This window comes from Mobula birostris, chromosome 6 (genome assembly GCF_030028105.1).
Source record: "Mobula birostris isolate sMobBir1 chromosome 6, sMobBir1.hap1, whole genome shotgun sequence".
Lineage (NCBI taxonomy): Eukaryota > Metazoa > Chordata > Chondrichthyes > Myliobatiformes > Myliobatidae > Mobula > Mobula birostris.
The window spans coordinates 195665611-195683735 of NC_092375.1; the positions used below are offsets into that span (position 1 = coordinate 195665611).

At 41.2% G+C, this 18125-nt stretch overlaps 1 protein-coding gene across 5 annotated transcripts in view; it reads right to left on the reverse strand.

Moving 5' to 3' along the window:
• nckap5l (NCK-associated protein 5-like) overlaps positions 1-18125 on the reverse strand; it is a 607033-nt gene that overhangs the window by 470390 nt on the left and 118518 nt on the right. For 4 of the 5 annotated variants that reach the window (XM_072262144.1, XM_072262143.1, XM_072262141.1 and 1 more), the window contains one exon: positions 16016-16149. In XM_072262144.1, the coding sequence (XP_072118245.1) occupies positions 16016-16149 (134 nt within the window). Of the gene's footprint in view, positions 1-16015; positions 16150-16479; positions 16512-18125 lie in introns of those variants that run through there. The other variant, XM_072262145.1, reaches the window with a different exon arrangement.

The following is an 18125-nucleotide window of genomic DNA, read 5'->3' on the forward strand; positions in this document are numbered from 1 at the left end:
GCCAAATGGGAAGAGTTGCATTTTGGATTACGAAACGTAAAAGGACCAGCAGTTTGTAAAATGGATCAGACCCAGGACGGAGCAAGGCAGGGCAATGCAGACAGATGTCAAATGAACAGTTAGGGTGAGGAGTGGAAACCTATTAAATTAGTAGGGTTTGTAAAATTGCTGATGACACAAAGGTTGGAGGTGTTGGGGATAGTGTGGAGGGCTATCAGACGTTACAGCAGGACATTCACAGGATACAAAACTGGGCTGAGATGGAGTTCAACCCAGATAAGTGTGAGGTGGTTCATTTCGGTAGGTCAAATATGATGACACATTATAGTATTAATGGTAAGACTCTTGGCAGTGTGGAGGATCAGAGAGATCTTGGGGTCCGAGACCATAGGACGCTCAAAACAGCTGCGCAGGTTGATTTTGTGGTTAAGAAGGCATACGGTGCATTGGCCTTCATCAATCACGGGAGGCAATGATGCAGCTACATAGGACGCTGGACAGACCCCACTTGGAGTACTGTGCTCAGTTCTGGTCGCCTCAATATAAGAAGGATGGGGAAACCATAGAAAGGGTGCAGGGGAGATTTACAAGGATGTTGCCTGGATTGGGGAGCATGTCTTATGAGAATAGGTTGAGTGAACTTGGCCTTTTCTCCTTGCAGTGACAGAGGATGAGAGGTGACTTGATAGAGATGTATAAGGTTATGAGAGGCATTGATCATGTGGATAGTCAGAGACTTTTTCCCAGGACTGAAATGGCTAACACCAGAGGGCACAGTTTTAAGGTGCTTGGAAGTAGGTACAGAGGAGATGTCAGGGGCAAGATGTTGTTTGTTTGTTTGATTTTTTTTAAGCAGAGAGTGGTGAGTGCGTGGAATGGGCTGCTGGCAACAGTGGTAGAGACAGATACGATAGGGTCTTTTAAGAGACTCCTGGACAGGTACATGGAGCTCAGAAAAATAGGGGGCTATGGGTAACCCTAGGTAATTTCTCAGGTAAGGACATGTTTGGCACAGCTTTCTGGGTCGAAGGTCCTGTATTGTGCTGTATGTTTTCAATGTTTCCATTCCTCTGGTGGGGGTCTAGGATGAATTCTTTGCTCAGATGCTTAAAATAATCAGATTTTTTTTATTGTGAAGTGAGTGTGGCTTTTAGTGATTGAAGGGTCAGTAAATAAAGGAGAATATTCGGGCTGAATCGGTTTGAAGAGTTTAAGACATGGAAACTGGAATACCTTCAGAGTGAGTGTTCTGTTACCAAAACCTGGTTGTCCATATACTGATCAATTGATTTCTGCAAGACAACAGTACAGTCTCCACAGTAATGCTCCAAAATTATTCACGCATGAGCAATGTCATTTCTGGGATAATTACTGGTGCAGAAACTGTCAAGAGTGTCAAATAACACGTGCCAGGAATGATCGGTACAAATTCTGGAGCGGCCAGAAACACCCAGAAATGGGCATTAGTACATTTCATTCTGAGTAACGTCTATTTCCAATTTTATAATACTGTGACTAAAGCAAATTTCTAAGTTATTCTAATATTTCTGTTACTTTTCAGAAAATTTTTCAAGTATATTACTGCAGCCACTATCTCTTAAAATGGAAACATTTTTGTAGTTTTCCTCACTTGAAAGCTGCATTAAACTTTGCAGAATTTGAATCTTGACAATGTGTACTTTTCTTCAACAAAGGTAATGATCATGTTCCTTCCAGCCTCTGTATCAATGTTCTTTGCGGTACTGGTTCGATATTAGTAGAAATATTGATGCCTTGTTAAAGAATGGGAAATAGGCAACTATTCAGAGATGGGAAAAAAATCTGGACCTGCTGGCACTGCCGAGATCCTCAAAATAAACAAACATCACATCTGCATTCCGCAAATCCCTTTTTACCTCCTTCAACAGGTTTTAATTTCTTTCCCAACTCAAGCTTGTATCACCCAATTGTTCTTTCTGTGTTTGAATCTAAACAAAGAGTAAGGGAAGATCATTTATCACAAGGATGCATCACCACTGAAACAATCCTATCATCACCCATTGCTCACATTCATGTTTTAATACAAGGGATTACAGAACGCCAAGCAGGCCCTCGGTATCCCAGCTACAAGAATAGTTGTAGACACTTTATGAAGTATTGAACGTCAGGTAACTCAGGACAGACTGCTGATTGTATTAGGTCCAATCTGGATCTGGAAGGATTAAGACAGACACAAAATAATTTAAACTACTCATTACAAGAAATTCTTATGCAAATGAGCTATTTCTTGTGGTTAGTGTTAAACACAAGAGATTCTGCAGATGCTGGAAATCCAGAGTAACACACACAAAGTGATGGAGGAACTCAGCACCTGTGGATAAGAGTAAATAGTTGATGTTTCAGGTTGAGATCCTTCTTCAGGTGAAGGAGGGGAAAGGTAGCAGAATAAAAAGGTGTGTGTGGTGGGGGGGGGCGGGGGAGGAAGGAGGCTAGCTGGAAGGTGATTGGTGAAGCCAGGTGAGTGGGAAAAGTAAGGGCTGGAGAAGGAGGAATCCGATCGGAGAGGAGATTAGACACTAGGAGAAAGGGAAGGAGGAGGGTCCCGGGGGAAGTAACAGGCAGGTGAGAAGAAGTAAAACATCAGCGTGGGGAATAGATGGTTGGGGGGGGGTTATTTATTGGATACGTATTTGCTCATACATGTATTTTCATTAACTCACAGAACAGTGACAGAAAATAGGGAAAAGAGTTTCAGCACTGAAGCCTATATTTTGCCATCCTCCATTGTTCTCCTTTTTCAGTATTCCCAATAGAATCTTCCCTTTGTGACAACTTTACCCATTCACTCTTCCACCTTCACCAGCAATTCTCCTTATAGAACACTCCCAAAGGAGATGTAATTACCATCCTTTTATCTCCTTAGTTCTTAGCAATTAAAACAGTGCTTCCAGATGAAGCAATAAACTCACTTGTACAGAGTAGTGTACTATATTTGGTACCCATAACATGGCTTCTGCTAAACTGGAGAAACTAAATACACTGCTTTGTCAAACACCTCAAAGATAACCCTGATCTCCTGTTCTCCATCCCAAACTCTGCTCCCCTCACACTCTGTACTGTCTCTGTTACCCCCCCCCCACCCCCGCACTGTTCCAGTAGCACTAACACAAGTCTGAGGATAACAACTCATTTCTCTGACATCTGTACCTTGTTTGTCTGTCCATATCACACTGGTTTAACAGTAAGTCAGCTTTGTATTGGCTCAGTTTTCCCCTCTCCATTAGTGCAGCCTGACCTGCCGAGTATTTCCTACCACTCTGCACTTTGGAGCTTTTCCATTCCCTTGTGTTCACATTTTCTAATTGCGCTTTCTCAGTTCCAACAGCTGAATCACCCCCACTGCTTATTCCTAGAGCAATCCAACTGCCAACCCAACAGGAACATTCCACAGTCTCCTTCCATCTATCCATCCATCCCCCACTCCTTCTACAACTTAAACCCCTCATTTCCAAGTTCTGATGAAAGATTTTCTACTTGATACTTTAACTCTAGTTTTCTTTCTATGGGTACTGTTAGACCTATTGAGTGTTTATTTCAGATTTCTAGTATCTGCAGGTTTTTATTTTTCATCTATCGTAATTCTCTATTGATATCAATCGATTTCAACTCCAATGCCAGCACATCAAAAAAAAGATATACTGGCATTGGAGAGGGTCCAGAGGAGATACATGAAAATAATCCCAGGACTGAAAAGGTTATCATAAGGAGTGTTTGATAGCTCTGGGCCTCTATTCACTGGAGTCTAGAAGATTAAGGAGGATCTCACTGCAATCTGTCGAATATTGAAAGGACTGGATAAAGAGGATGTGGAGAGGATGTTTCCCATAGCATGGGAGTCTAGGACCAGAGGACACACACTCAGAATTAAGGGATGTCTATTTTAAACACAGAAGAGGAAAAAATTCTTTAGTCAGAGGGTGGTGAATCTTTGGAATTCATTGCCACATGTGGCCATGTAGATGATGCCATTGGGTGTACTTAAGGCAGAGGCTGGTAGGTTCTTGATTAATCAGGAGAAGGCTGGAGAATGGAGTTGAGAGGAATAATATATCAGCCATGATGGAATGGTGGAGAAGACTTGATAGGCCAAATAACCTAATTCTTTACTTATGTCTTATGGTCTTAATGCAGAGCCCCAAGACAACTACTGATATTACATGCAAAAACTGGCAATTAAAATAACCAAAGTCACAGTCGAAGACTTTATTGTCAGATGTACATGTGTGCACAGGTATAATGAAAATCGTTCTTGCAGCAGCTTCACGGGCATATAGTATCAGATAAGCAACACTGACAAGAAAATCATAACTTAAATATAAAACAGGATACAGCTATGTCAACAAAAATCACAATCGATTAGTTTACAGAACCAACCACAGCATTTATACAGACCCTGAATCATTGAAATGAAGTTGAAGTGAAGCTATAACTTGTAAATATTGTAATTATGTAATATTGGCTCAGTATCATCAGCAATGACAAGATTATGAAGTGCTCAGGAATAACTGGCAAAATGTATAGGAGACATAGTAGGTCACATTGAAAGAGATTGAGTAATCAAGAATCCACATTTACACCTTGGAAAAGTATATTGAAACTCTGAGCCAGGAAATGTGTGTTATATGGATAAGGGAAACAGTAGACGAATGCAGTATCAAGATGTTATGAACGTACTAGATAACTCAGAGCACCCATCAATAGCTAATACATGAAGTGTGAACGGACCAGATATTAGAGGCAAAATACTTTGGAGAATTAAGATTTCTGACACCATTGTAACTTGGTCAATGATAGGTCAATGGCAGACACAATCTCAATGGCTCTCCAAACGGCTTTAGACCAACTGGACAACACAAACACCTACATCAGGATGCTGTTCATCGACTATAGCTCAGCATTTAATACCATCATTCCCACAATCCTGATTGAGAGGTTGCAGAACCTAGGCCTCTGTACCTCCCTCTGCAATTGGATCCTCAACTTCCTAACCAGAAGATCACAATTTGTGCGGATTGGTGATAACATATCCTCCTTGCTGACGATCAACACTGGCATACCTCAGGGGTGTGTGCTTAGCCCACTGCTCTACTCTCTGCATACCCATGACTGTGTGGCTAGGCATAGATCAAATACCATCTATAAATTTGCGGACGATACAACTATTGTTGGTAGAATCTCAGGTGGTGACGAGAGGGTGTACAGGAGTGAGATACTTCATTAGGAGGTTGAAGAGATTTGGGATGCCAACAAATACACTCAAAAACTTCTATAGTTGTACCGTGGAGAGCATTCTGACAGGCTGCATCACTGTCTGGTATGGGGGGGAGGGGGGGGGGACCGAAAGAAGCCACAAAGGGTTGTAAATCTAGTCAGCTCCATTTAAGGTACTAGCCTACAAAGTATCGAGGACATCTTCAGGGAGCGGTGTCTCAGAAAGGCAGCGTCCATTATTAAGGACCTCCAGCACCAGGGCATGCCCTTTTCTCACTGTTACCATCAGGACAGCTTCTTCCCCTCTGTCATTCGGTTCCTAACTGGACTTTGAATCTTTGGACACTACCTCACTTTTTTTAAAATATATAGTTTTTCTGTTTTTGCATGTTTTTTAATCTATTCAATATACGTAATTGATTTACTTGTTTATTTATTATTATTTTTTTCTCTCTCTGCTAGATTATGTATTGTATTGAACTGCTGCTGCTAAGTTAGCAAATTTCACGTCCCATGCCAGTGATAATAAACCTGATTCTGATTTTGGATCTGCCAAGAGTGGCTTCTGTCTTAAACTTACAGTACATTTATGACGAAGGAAGGATTCTGATACCTGCCCATTAGCCTTATTCAAATCTGACAGCAGTCAGCCATTTGTCACACATTTTTATGTTCATAATGCATAAAACACCAAATTTAAATCAAGTTCCTTGCTTCTGCTGGTCTCTGAGTTGCTCACGGAGAGCACACAATAATTGGAACTGCAATCTGATAGAGTTCCATCAAACTATAGAACCTTTATTTTATATACTGACTGATCTGGAATGTATTTTCAGCAATTTTTAAATCACACAGTTTTGGTTAACATTGTTAAGAATGCTTTAAACGTTGTTGAAAAGACAATGTATATTTCCTTGCAAGGCAAATTTCATAAATATAAGCCTCCACAATTCTTATATGTTTGTTATGTGGGTGATGGGGTGGAGATGTGTCTCTACCGAAGGTGGTGTAAGGCACTCCATTACTCCACTAGCCTGCAGGTCACCCTTGCGCGAGGTGTAGCACCTGCTTAGCTCCCTGCTTCCCCACCACCGCCAATCAGGGTCACATGATGCCACGGGAGATGGTGGTGGATGGTCATTTGAGCAGCTGGTGTGTATTACAAATCCTGGTTATGCAAACACTGACACCAGGCACTGAAGAGTATTGATAATGGCTGGGATCACCTACTTTGTAAAGATACTGCCCAGAAGGCAATGGCAAACCACTTCTGTGGAAAAAGTTCCCAAGGATAATCCTGGTCATGAGATCATGATTGTCCACATCATACAACAAGGCACATAACGATGACAACAATGTTTGTATTTGTTCGGCGTTTATGTACAAGTTCAGAGAGACAAAAGGTTTATAATATAAATGCCCATTAGAAAATGGAGCAGACCATAAACAGCAAAAAAAATGTGTTCCACATGGTCAGTGCTCCAGAGACATTGGAACAAGCTATGGACAAATTTTCCTTTTTACCTCTGCAGAAACACAAAGGTTAAGGCTACATTTAGGTTTATTAGTAAGGAAGTTCAAGAATACGACATGCCCACTTAATCATGCAAACTGGAGTACGTTGTTTTTCTGCAGAGATAAATGCATAGTAATATCGATTCTCAAGCCCTTTGTTCATGGTGTTGGACAAATCATATGTCAATCTGTGTCTGATGTGTTCAGATGTGGACACACTCTCCTTCAGAGACTCGTAGCTTGTCAACATTTATTAAAAAATGATGCATGATCTTATTTAACAAACAGCCACACATCAGTTACAACTAGCCAAAATACTGCTTTAAAGTATTTGCATTTTCTAGAAAAGCACAATCAAATAGAGGTTTCTGGTGATTGACAAAGTTTAATTTAATTAACATTTACCACCTGAAATTTGCTGTCATTACTCATCAATTTTTCTGATTTTTTTTTAACAGATTAATGAATAATTTTGCCAAAAAATGTATTTAAAATATTTTGGAACTACTGAAGATAGCTTTTAGAATCCTCTTAAAATCTTTTGCAGAACAGTAATTGTTTCTACAGTGTGGAAAAATGCGAAGAATGAAAACAATCCTTGCCTTTAGACGCACGAGCACTAGATTTTAACTGTAATTGATGAAACTATGACAAGAATTTCTGCAGCCCAAATAGCCAAGCTTTGGTAAAAATGCAATATCCAGATATTTCTGTTCAGGATCAGTTTAGCAGCAGCTTTCTACATAAAGAGTGAGGACAAACAAAATGCAACATCTTCCTCAGATATTTGACCAGAGTCCCAATATTATAGCAGAGTACAAATTAGGAATTATGACTTAATATTTAAAGCTTCTAATAAAGTGTTTTTTTAAAATCATGATAACAGCACAAGAGCTGCTTGGGGGCAGGGGAAGAGGGAAGCCAAAGTCATGAACAGACAGAAATAGAACATTGTGTTGGCTGAGTTATTATAGATTATTTCTAGCAGACTCCTAAATGAGAAAGCAGACAGCCAAATGAAATAGGAGAGAAGTAAACTGAAGTTGTGGGTACAAATGGATGGAATGCTTAGGCTCTAGTCCTTTGTACAAGACATTGAATGCCCAGTCTGCTATAATCTCACAGATCACCAGGAAGCATCAAGCATTTTTGAAGGGTGCACTGATGCATATTTAGTTTATTATGTAAGGATCTTAGACAACTATTGACCATGAAATTTAAAATGTTCACTGCCCTTGAGTAAGGGAAGTGAAAATTAACTTAAAATTAAAACCAGTGTCCTTTATGCAACATTTTGTGTTGGGAATTTAGAAATTACTTTATGGAGGACAACCTGCAGAATATGACAATTATAATTTTGAAATACAATAAAAAGATTAATAAAGAAAGAAAAGATAATTTTGAAATTTATTGCACAAAACAAATGAATCAAAACTAATTGTCCGAGCATAGGCCTTGAAACTTAAAGGTCATGTCATAAGGAGAAACACTGGGGCAGAATCTGAGACCAATAATATTAGACCATAATATTATAAGATATAGGAGCAGAAATAGGCTATTAGGCCCATCAAGTCTGCTCCGCCATTTCATCATGGCTGATCCATTTTGCCCTCTAGGCCCCAATCTCTTGCCTTCTCTCCGTATCTCTTCATGCCCTGACCAATCAGAAATCTTTCAACCTCTGTATTAACATAGAGAAAGAACCTGGCCTCCACAGCCTCCTGTGACTTTTTGACCTCAAAGTGCATAAATTAAATGAACATAATAAATCTAAGAACTAGAGGACATAGCCTCAAGATTCAGGGGAGTAGATTTAGGACCAGATGAGGAGGAACTGCTTTTCCCAGAGAGTGGTGAATCTGTGGAATTCTCTGCCCAATGAAGCAGTGGCAGCTACCTGAGACAAGTTTGGATAGAATTTTGCATAGTAGTGGAATTAAGAGTTATGGGAAAAGGCAGGTAGGTGGAGATGAGTCCATGGCCAGATCAGCCATGACCTTATCAATGGCAGAGCAGGCTCAATGGGCCAGATGGCCTATTCCTGCTCCCATTTCTTGTGTTCTTATAAGTTAAGTTCTGTCCTTATCAATGTTGAGAATTGATACCAACATCATCAATGTCTGATGTTTGTTAGCGTTTCTCCAACAGCAATTCTTAAAGAACTCTCATGAGTGGTTAAAACAAAGACATATTCAATCTATAATTGTCAAGTACTTGCCATTTTATCAGACTTCTCGGGCACATCTATTTACCACATCTCTCGACTTTTTTATATTACCTTTTACTCTCAATATACTGAATGCCATGCAGCAAATTATTGTCCAGAAAAGACATTCATAAAACCTTCACACATTCTTAATTAAGAAAGCATGGTAATGCTGAGAATTAGATAATCTGAAAGCCCTAGAGAGAATGGATGAGAAGAAGATATTTTCTGTAGTGGAGGAAGTGAAGGACCAGAGAGCACATCTTCAGAATAAAGGGATGTCCATTTAGATTGGAGATGAGGAGAAATTTCTTTAGCCAGAGAGTCGTGAATCTGTGGAATTCTTTGCCACAGACAGCTGTGGAGGCCAGGTCATTGGGCATATTTAAGGTGGAGGCTCTTGATTAGTCAGGGCATCAAAGGTTATGGGGAGAAGGCAGGAGAATTGGGTTGAGAGGGGTAATTAATCAGCCTCGATGGAAAGGTGGAGCAGACTAGTTGAGCTGAATGGCTTAATTTTGCTGTTAGGTTTTATGGTCTTTTTTTTTATGGTCTTATGGTCTAATCTGGTCAACTGGGAAATTAAGAATAAGAAAAGCGATGATGAAAAGGATTTTTAAGGCTATGTCCACAGGGAGTGCGCATGACTGAAAATATGCTATTAGTAAATTAATATACAAGGAAACCTAGGCTTTATGGAGCTCAGAAAAATAGAGGCGCAATGGGTAACCCTAGGTAATTCTAAGGTAGGGACATGTTCGGCACAGCTTCGTGGGCCAAAGGGCCTGTATTGTGCTGTAGATTTTCAAAGTTTCTATGTTTTTAATTGGTTCAAAAGAATATTAAATTGTAAACATTTTGAATTGTCTGGTTTATTGCTGATTTTGAAACAATGAATTAGGAGTACACGAAAACCTGTCAAGCTCAGTATAACCTTTCAATAAAAGTATTTCATATGTGTGGTTATCACCTAATAGCTGAAAAAAATGTAAAAAAAAAGTACCAAGGAAAGAGATAAATGTTATCCTGGCAATGTAAACATAGTTGGATCTCTATACACTGGGGATCCGGTGCGTTAAATATACCTGCACAGACACTGGGGAAAGCTATTTCATTACAGTACTAAATTCAATATGCAAAATTCAAAATTTAAATAATAGAAGGTAATTTGATTACCCCTTTAGCAAATACCAATTTCTCTTTTTTCTCTGCACCGCACATAGAACTTCTCACATATCAACAAGAAATGAGGCCCCCCCATTGGTCGGGGTTGACAATGGATATCAAGTCCTAACTGTTGACGTGATACACAAGTCGACATACAAGCCAGGGCAGTAAGTGCTTTTGCAGCCCTGTGAAGAAGACAGCACATGTTACTTAGTGACTTGTCAACAAGCTAAACGTCAACTGGAGCTGCCCAGAGCATGACCTGTACTCCCCACAGGTATGCACTAAATCCTGATGCATTTCTTCTTGCTGTGCACTGCATAATGCAAGGGAAGTAAGGGAAATCATGCAACCTAAAACCAGAGGAATATGCCTAGAAAATTGATAGCATAAGTCAGCAAGGATCACATGAATTTTATTTGTCAGTTTCCAACAGTCTTGCGATGGATATGGATTCATAAAAAGCCTGAGGGCGTTTTCTAGCAGGAGACAGAGCAGGTTAAAGGAATACTGCCATTCTGCTGACAAAAGACAATAAGTCACTGATTATATACGAACCCTGGGATGCACAGGGAGCAGCCCACAACTATCACTGCAAATCCCAGCGCCAACGTAGCTTGCCCAAAAAGCTTGGCATTAAGTGAAATTGTGGTTATGCTATGTGCATCGAGTATTTAGGAAGGCAAATACAGCACTGGCTTTTACTGGAAGTGAGGAGGAGTACTAGGTCTTGCTACGATTGTACAGACTATTGGTGAGACGGCATCACATCTGGTCTCTTCAATTAAAGGAAGGTGCACCTTGCGAGACTTCACCTTTGTTTTTCACCACAGATAACTGACCTGCTTTCGTTGTTATTTAAAATTATCAGCATCTGCAATATACAGTATTAGTTTTTTTCCATAGTTGAAGAGGAGATTGAGTAATTCTAACCAAAGTCCCATAGAAATTAGGGAAATGAGAGCTAGTCTATGGAAATATCAAATTCTGAGGGGATTTGACAAGGCATCGTAAGGAAATGTTTTTCTCATGGGAGAACTTAAAGTAGAGCAGAAATAGTCTCGGACTCATTTTGAGACTAAAATGAGAATAAGTTTGTTCTCTGAAAGTAGTGAATATCTTATCTGGAATTTTATGTAACGATCAATAGGCATTATGTGCTTAAATACAATAGCTGATACTCTTGCTAGGTTAAGCAAGGCTGTGCCATCATTCCAACAATCTTCTCTACCATTATTACAGCTCATCTCCAACAATCTTCCTGTGGAACTAAAACTAAAGGAATTCCCTAGTACCTATCCAAATACCTCATCAATACTGTAAATGTAGCTGCCTTAACCACGTCCTCTGGCAGCATATTCAAAGTTCAAAAGTACACTTATTATCAGAGTATGCATACAATAATGCAACCTTGAGATTTGTCTTCTTCCTGGCAGCCACAAAACAAGGAAACCCAATAGAACCAATTAAAAAGACTGTCAAACACTCAGTGAGCAGAACAAAACTGTGCCAACAAATAAAGCAAGTCACTAACATTGAGAGCTGAAGTTCATGAAAGTGAGTCCACAGCCAGAAAGCCACTCAACACTGCAGCCAATCCAGGAGCCTGTTCGTTGCAGGACACAGCCTCACAGAGACATGATAGCCTCATGCAGCAGTCAGCTGAACACCGGTCTGACCCTCGCATCCAGCTCTGACACCCTGACCTTTCTATCCTGGTCTGGTGCTCAAATTGGCCAAATCTTTGGTAGCCCCTCACTCTTGCACCTGGGCCCAACACCACAGCGCCTCTTTCACCTCAGGCGGTTAGAGGTGTTCAGCATGTGTCCCCAAATCGTAAGGTCTTTCTACAGGGGCACAATTGAGAGTATTCTCACTGCCTGGTACGGGAACTGAACTTACCTTAATCGCAGGACTCTGCAGAGAGTGGTGCGGACAACCCAGCGCATCTGTGATGTAAACTTCCCACTTTGCAGAACATTTACAAAGACAGGTGTGTAAAAAGGGCCCAAAGGATCATTGGGGACCCGAGCCACCCCAACCACAAACTGTTCCAGCTGCTACCATCTGGGAAATGGTACCACAGCATAAAAGCCAGGACTAACAGGCTCTAGGATGGCTTCTTCCACCAGGCCATGAGACTCATTAATTCATGCTGATACAACTGTATTTCAATGTTATATTGACTGTTCTGTTGTACATCTTACTGTACACGCTATTTACTACAAATTACTATAATTGCACATTCAGAGACATAACGTAAAGATTTTTACTCATGTATGTGAAGGATGTAAGAAATAAAGTCAATTCAATTCAATACACACTCGAACCTGGGTCCTGCCACCTCAATTCAACCCATACCCAACCTTTCCAATTTCCTCTGATGCTTAAATCAGTCAAACTTCGGGTCCTTCCGCACTCTCAGGCCTGGGCCCCGCCACCTCAACCCCGCTTGCCTCATCTCATTTCTGCTGCACTGAATCGCCGAGCCTGCTCCAGCAACGGTCAAACACTGGTTCAGTCCCCATTCTCAGGCCCAGGCCCCGTCACCTCAATCCACCCCGTACAGGTGTACCGCGGACAGCATTCTGACAGGCTGCATCACCGTCTGCTATGGAGGGGCTACCGCACAGGACCGAGAGAAGCTGCACAGGGCTGTAAGTCTAGTCAGCTCCATCTTGGGTACCAGCCTACAAAGTACCCAGGACATCTTTAGAGAGCTGTATCTCAGAAATGCAGCGTCCATTATTAAAGACCTCCAGCACCCAGGGCATGTCCTTTTCTCACTGTTACCATCAGGTGGGAGATACAGAAGCCTGAAGACACACACTCAGCGATTCAAGAACAGCTTCTTCCCCTCTGCCACCCGATTCCTAAATATATATTGAACCTTTGGACTCCTCACTTTTTTTAAATACACAGTATTTTTGCAGTTTTTTAATCTATTCAATATACATATACTAATTGATTTATTATTGTTTATTATTTTTTCTCTGCTAGATTATGTATTGTATTGAACTGCTGCTGTTAAGTTAACAAATTTCACGTCACATGCCAGTGATAATAAACCTGATTCTGATTCTGACATGCCACACAGCAACCATCCTGCACCTTCAAAACTTCAGTTCACATTACAAAAATGCCTTACAGGCAGTTCAAAAACTAAACTCCAAAAGGGAAGCTACAGGCTATTGCTTGCAGTGGTTATATCAAGACAGTGTGATTAATGGAATAATATATAGTTTTGTTTGTTAGCAGAAAGTTGTTGCCTTGTTTCACCAACACCATCTTAATCACTACCCACTGTGTAAAGATGTTACCTCGCGGGTTATCTTAAATCTCCCTTGTTTATATATCCTCTAGAGTTTGAATCTCCAACCCTAGGGAAAAAACTATGACCATCCAGTTTACTCACAAGCCCACAAGATTAATAAACTTCAACAAGGTCACCCCTCATTCTCCCATGTTCTAAGGAAGAAACTTTCCAAGTGACCAACCTCTCCCAATAACTCAGGCCCTCTAGTCCAAACATAATCCTCATAAGTTATTTCTGCATCCTCTTTAGCTTGTCAATGGCTTGCCTATAACAGGGAGAGCAAGACTGTGCACGATACTCCCTCGCGCTCAAAACTGTGCGCAATACTCCCTCTCGCTCAAAAGTGTACGCGATACTCCCTCTCGCTCAAAAGTGTATGTGATACTCTCTCACTCAAAACTATGCACAATACTCTTTCCCTCAAAACTGTACATGATACTCTCTCTCCCTCAAAACTACACACGATACTGTCTCTCCCGCTCACTCAATGCTGCTGGAGGACGGTGTTGGAGTCCTGGGCTTTGGTCAAAGTTTAATCAACACAGTTTGTGGATTAGACTCTAGTTCTTGCTATGATCTGTTTCTGATTTCTGGTCAGTCCTTGTTCTGTTGCTATTTTGGACAACTTTGATCACATGACAGAGGGGAAGAAGCAGTTCTTGAATCATTGTGTGTGTGTCTTCAGGCTTCTGTACCTCCTACCTGATGGTAACAGTGTGAAGAGGGCATGTCCTGGGGGGTGGGGATCTTTAATGACAGACACTGCCTTACATACACGCCAGGGCAGTACAGAGAGAAGGCTGTTGCCCATGTAGGAAGCTTCCCCTCTCCATGCATCTGATGAACCCAAAGGAACAGCACAGACCAATACAGTTTGGCATCAGCTGTGTCGCAGGAGTTGCCAGTCACCGTTGAACTAACATACGTCTGCCTTTCAAACTCCAGTTCGTATATTTTTCCCCTCAGGTTTACTCCCAACCCTTCCCCATGAGTGGATATAGCCACAAAGCAGCGGATGTTTAGTATCAGAACTTTCTTCCTCTTAGAAATAAATGCAGGCAAATGGACATAGTTCATTTGTGAGGAGGTCCTGGAGTACTCCTATTAACTGTGCTTTTGAAGAGAGAGAGAGAAGAGTTATTTACCACTGATGTGTTGCTTTTGGAGAGAGAGAGGGGAGAGAGGGGAGAGAGGGGAGAGAGGGGAGAGAGGGGAGAGAGGGGAGAGAGGGGAGAGAGGGGAGAGAGGGGAGAGAGGGGAGAGAGGGGAGAGAGGGGAGAGAGGGGAGAGAGGGGAGAGAGGGGAGAGAGGGGAGAGAGGGGAGAGAGGGGAGAGAGGGGAGAGAGGGGAGAGAGAGAGAGAGAGAGAGAGAGAGAGAGAGAGAGAGAGAGAGAGAGACACACACACACGAAGATTAACGGTTGGACTGTCACTTTAAGGCATTGGAAGTAACTTTGGATTTCTACTGAGTTGGGTTTGGAGACAGCACCAAGCAGCTCAAAAGTTGCTATGGTGACCGACAGCAGGTTGTTGATGTTACTTTCAAGGACTTGTTGTCTGTTCGTATTCCTTTACAGACAAAGGAGGGAGGGACTCTTTGAATGACAGGTGATGCTCAGCCTGGTGAAATAAATGGGAGGTCAGTTGATACAGACCTCAGGACACAGGATCTGGACACTGAATGAGCATTGTTGTGCCCGCAGAGAAAGTGGGTTTTGGAGGATCGATCGGGCGAATCAATCCAAATTGCTATTCCAGTGAAGGAGAACGGGTTGACTGGTGGGTTGTCGTCTATGTGTCCACCTTCGCCTGGGTGATAGCTTCACCACAGGAAAACCGGTCCCCCTGGTTAGTCACAGTCGGTGACTTGTGAAGGATTTCGGAGGACGACGAGAAGGTCGACGGCAGCAGCTCACCTGAAGACTCAACTCTCTCTCTCTCCATCACTACTCAACTCAATACCACGAACTGAACTGAACTTTACTCAACATCGTAAGACTGTATCTTTTTACCCCTAGACTTAAAGAAGCTTGGTTTTCATACATATATTTCCACACTTACTGATTTACGTGTGTGTGTGTGTGTGTGTGTGTGTGTGTGATATATATACACACACACACACACACATACACACATATATACACACACACACCTACACATATATATAAAATCATTGCTAACCTGTGTGATTTATCTTCATTTATATTACTGTATTGCATAGTTACTAATAAATATTAGTAGTTTATAGCAATACTGGACTCCAAAGTGGTTTCTATTTCTGCTGGTTTCTTTATCCCCATCACGGGGTACATGACACATTAAGGTAACTATTGAGCCATAGGGTCTACCTTCTATCTTTTATAGCACTGTTTATGAGCATGGGCAGGGTGAGATGTTTTTACTTTACAGAGTGTTATATCTGATTTGACTTTCATTTCTTCACGGATATTAAGTATTTTAACTGATAAGAGGGGATCCAAACTCTTTTTGATATAGTACAGTGGGTGTGTAATCATTGCCTGTAATACGAGACTGCTTCAATGTCTTTTTATCATTCTTACCTGGCAAGCTGCTTCTGCAGAACCTGCATCTGGGATGCACTGATTTCAGACTCCAGTGTAACCTCACGCAGTCGGTTTTCAGTCTCAAGCCTTAAACATCTCTCTTCCTCCAATTCACGCATCAGCTTCTCGCACTGCAAAATGCAATGAATTTCATTGAAGAAAATCTCAAAAAAATCCGTGCACAAAAGATAAAACTTCAGAAAACAAAGGTATCATTTCTGAATTGTATCATTATATCATTGGCAATCTGTAATTACAAAACATAAAGCACTCCTTATTACTAAATCTGCCACTTACTCATGTGTTAAGCAGACACATAGCAGTTACTAGTGGGAAGGTTACTTACAGAGAATATGATCTTTAGTCATTTTAAAAATAGCAAGAATTTTTATGTAGAAATAGAAAAAAAAAAGTTTACCCACAATTAACTAGTACACCTAAAAAGAGTAGTTTAACTCTACCATGGATGGTCAGAAGCCTGGCTGTGAACGAAGAAGGGTTGTGCGGGATGCTAGCAACGACATCCTGTAAGATCCCAGAGCTACAGAAACACCAGCAGAGGCTCCAGAGCCCTCACCCCTGGAAGAGGAAGGATCTTTGAAAACACATGGGTCAACTTGAAAGATTAGCTCTGGACTTTGGACTCTTGCAAGCTGCAATCGGCGGCCTATGCCCAGTAGCAGTGATGGGTTTAAGAGAAATAAGAAAAAGAATATTTTAACTGTTTTAACAGCAGGGGAATTCTGAATGTAAAATTTGCTACAAAGCAAAGGGGATAGGTTCATAGAATACTTTGACAAAAGTTGGACAAAAGCAAATTGCAACTAGAATTAGTAGAATAGAATTTACATATAATTATGCATGCCCTTTGATACTTCTTGGATCACATTCTGTAGGACTGAAGTCCAGCACAAAAGAACTGGATTCATCTTTACTCCGGAAGTAATAGAATCAACACAACGGTGTGGAAAGTTGCCCGGGTATATCCTGTCCATTAAAATCTCAACAAGTTGAACTCAGATTATTTCTCTACTCTCAGTGATTAGCAAAGTAATGAATGGAAATGCTTTTCAGCAGCACTCACTAATAACCTGCTCGTTGTGCTTATGAGCTTATGACAACCTTTATTAAAAACATGGACTAATGAGCTGAGCCCCAGAGGAGGGGTGAGAGTGACTGACCTTCAAATCATAATAGCATTTGACCAAACTGCAGTCGTACGCCACAGGAAATAAAGTGATTTCACTTTGAAGGTCAATCATCTTCAGCCTGCAATATTACCAAAGGATTTCCTCAGACCAGTGATGTTCAGCTTCCTCACTGATAACATTCCTCCCATGATACCAGAATTGGGGAAGTTCATGGAAGATTGCAATGTCCTGCTCCATTTAGAGCTCTTCAGAAAGTGAAGGTCTTCAAGAAATAAGCTTTCAAGAATCACTAGATATTGACATGGTTCTGCAGGACTGAAAAATTGCAAAAGTCACTCCACTCTTTAAGATGGAAGGGAGGAAGAAGAAAGGAAATTATCACCCAGTTAGCCTAAATTCAGTGGTTGAGTAGATGTTGCAGTCCATTATTAAGGATGAGGTTTCAGGGTACTTGGAGCCAATATGATAGAATAGGCCAAAGTCAGAATGGTTTCCTTAAGGGGAAATCTTGCCTGACAAATCTGTTGGAATTCTTTGAAGGAATAACAAGCAGGGTAGACAAAAGAGAGTCTGTGAATGCTGTTTACTTGTCTTTTTAGAAGGCATTTGACAAGGTGTCACACATGAGGCTGCTTAACGAGTTAACAGCCCATGGTATTACAGGAAAGATACTGGCATGGATAGAGGTTTGGCTGACTGGCAGGAGGCAAAGTGTTAGATTAAAAGGGCTATTTCTGGTTGGCTGGCAATAACTAGTGGTGTCCAAAAACATTAGTGTTGGGACCGCAGCTTTTCACATTAGATGTCAATGATTTGGATGATGGAATTGATGACTCCATGTCCAAGTTTGCAGACGATACGATTGCAGGTGGGGAGCAAACAGTACTGAAGCAGCAGGGAGTCTGCAGAGGGACTTAGACAAATTAGAAGAGTGGGCGAAGAAGTGGCAAATGGAA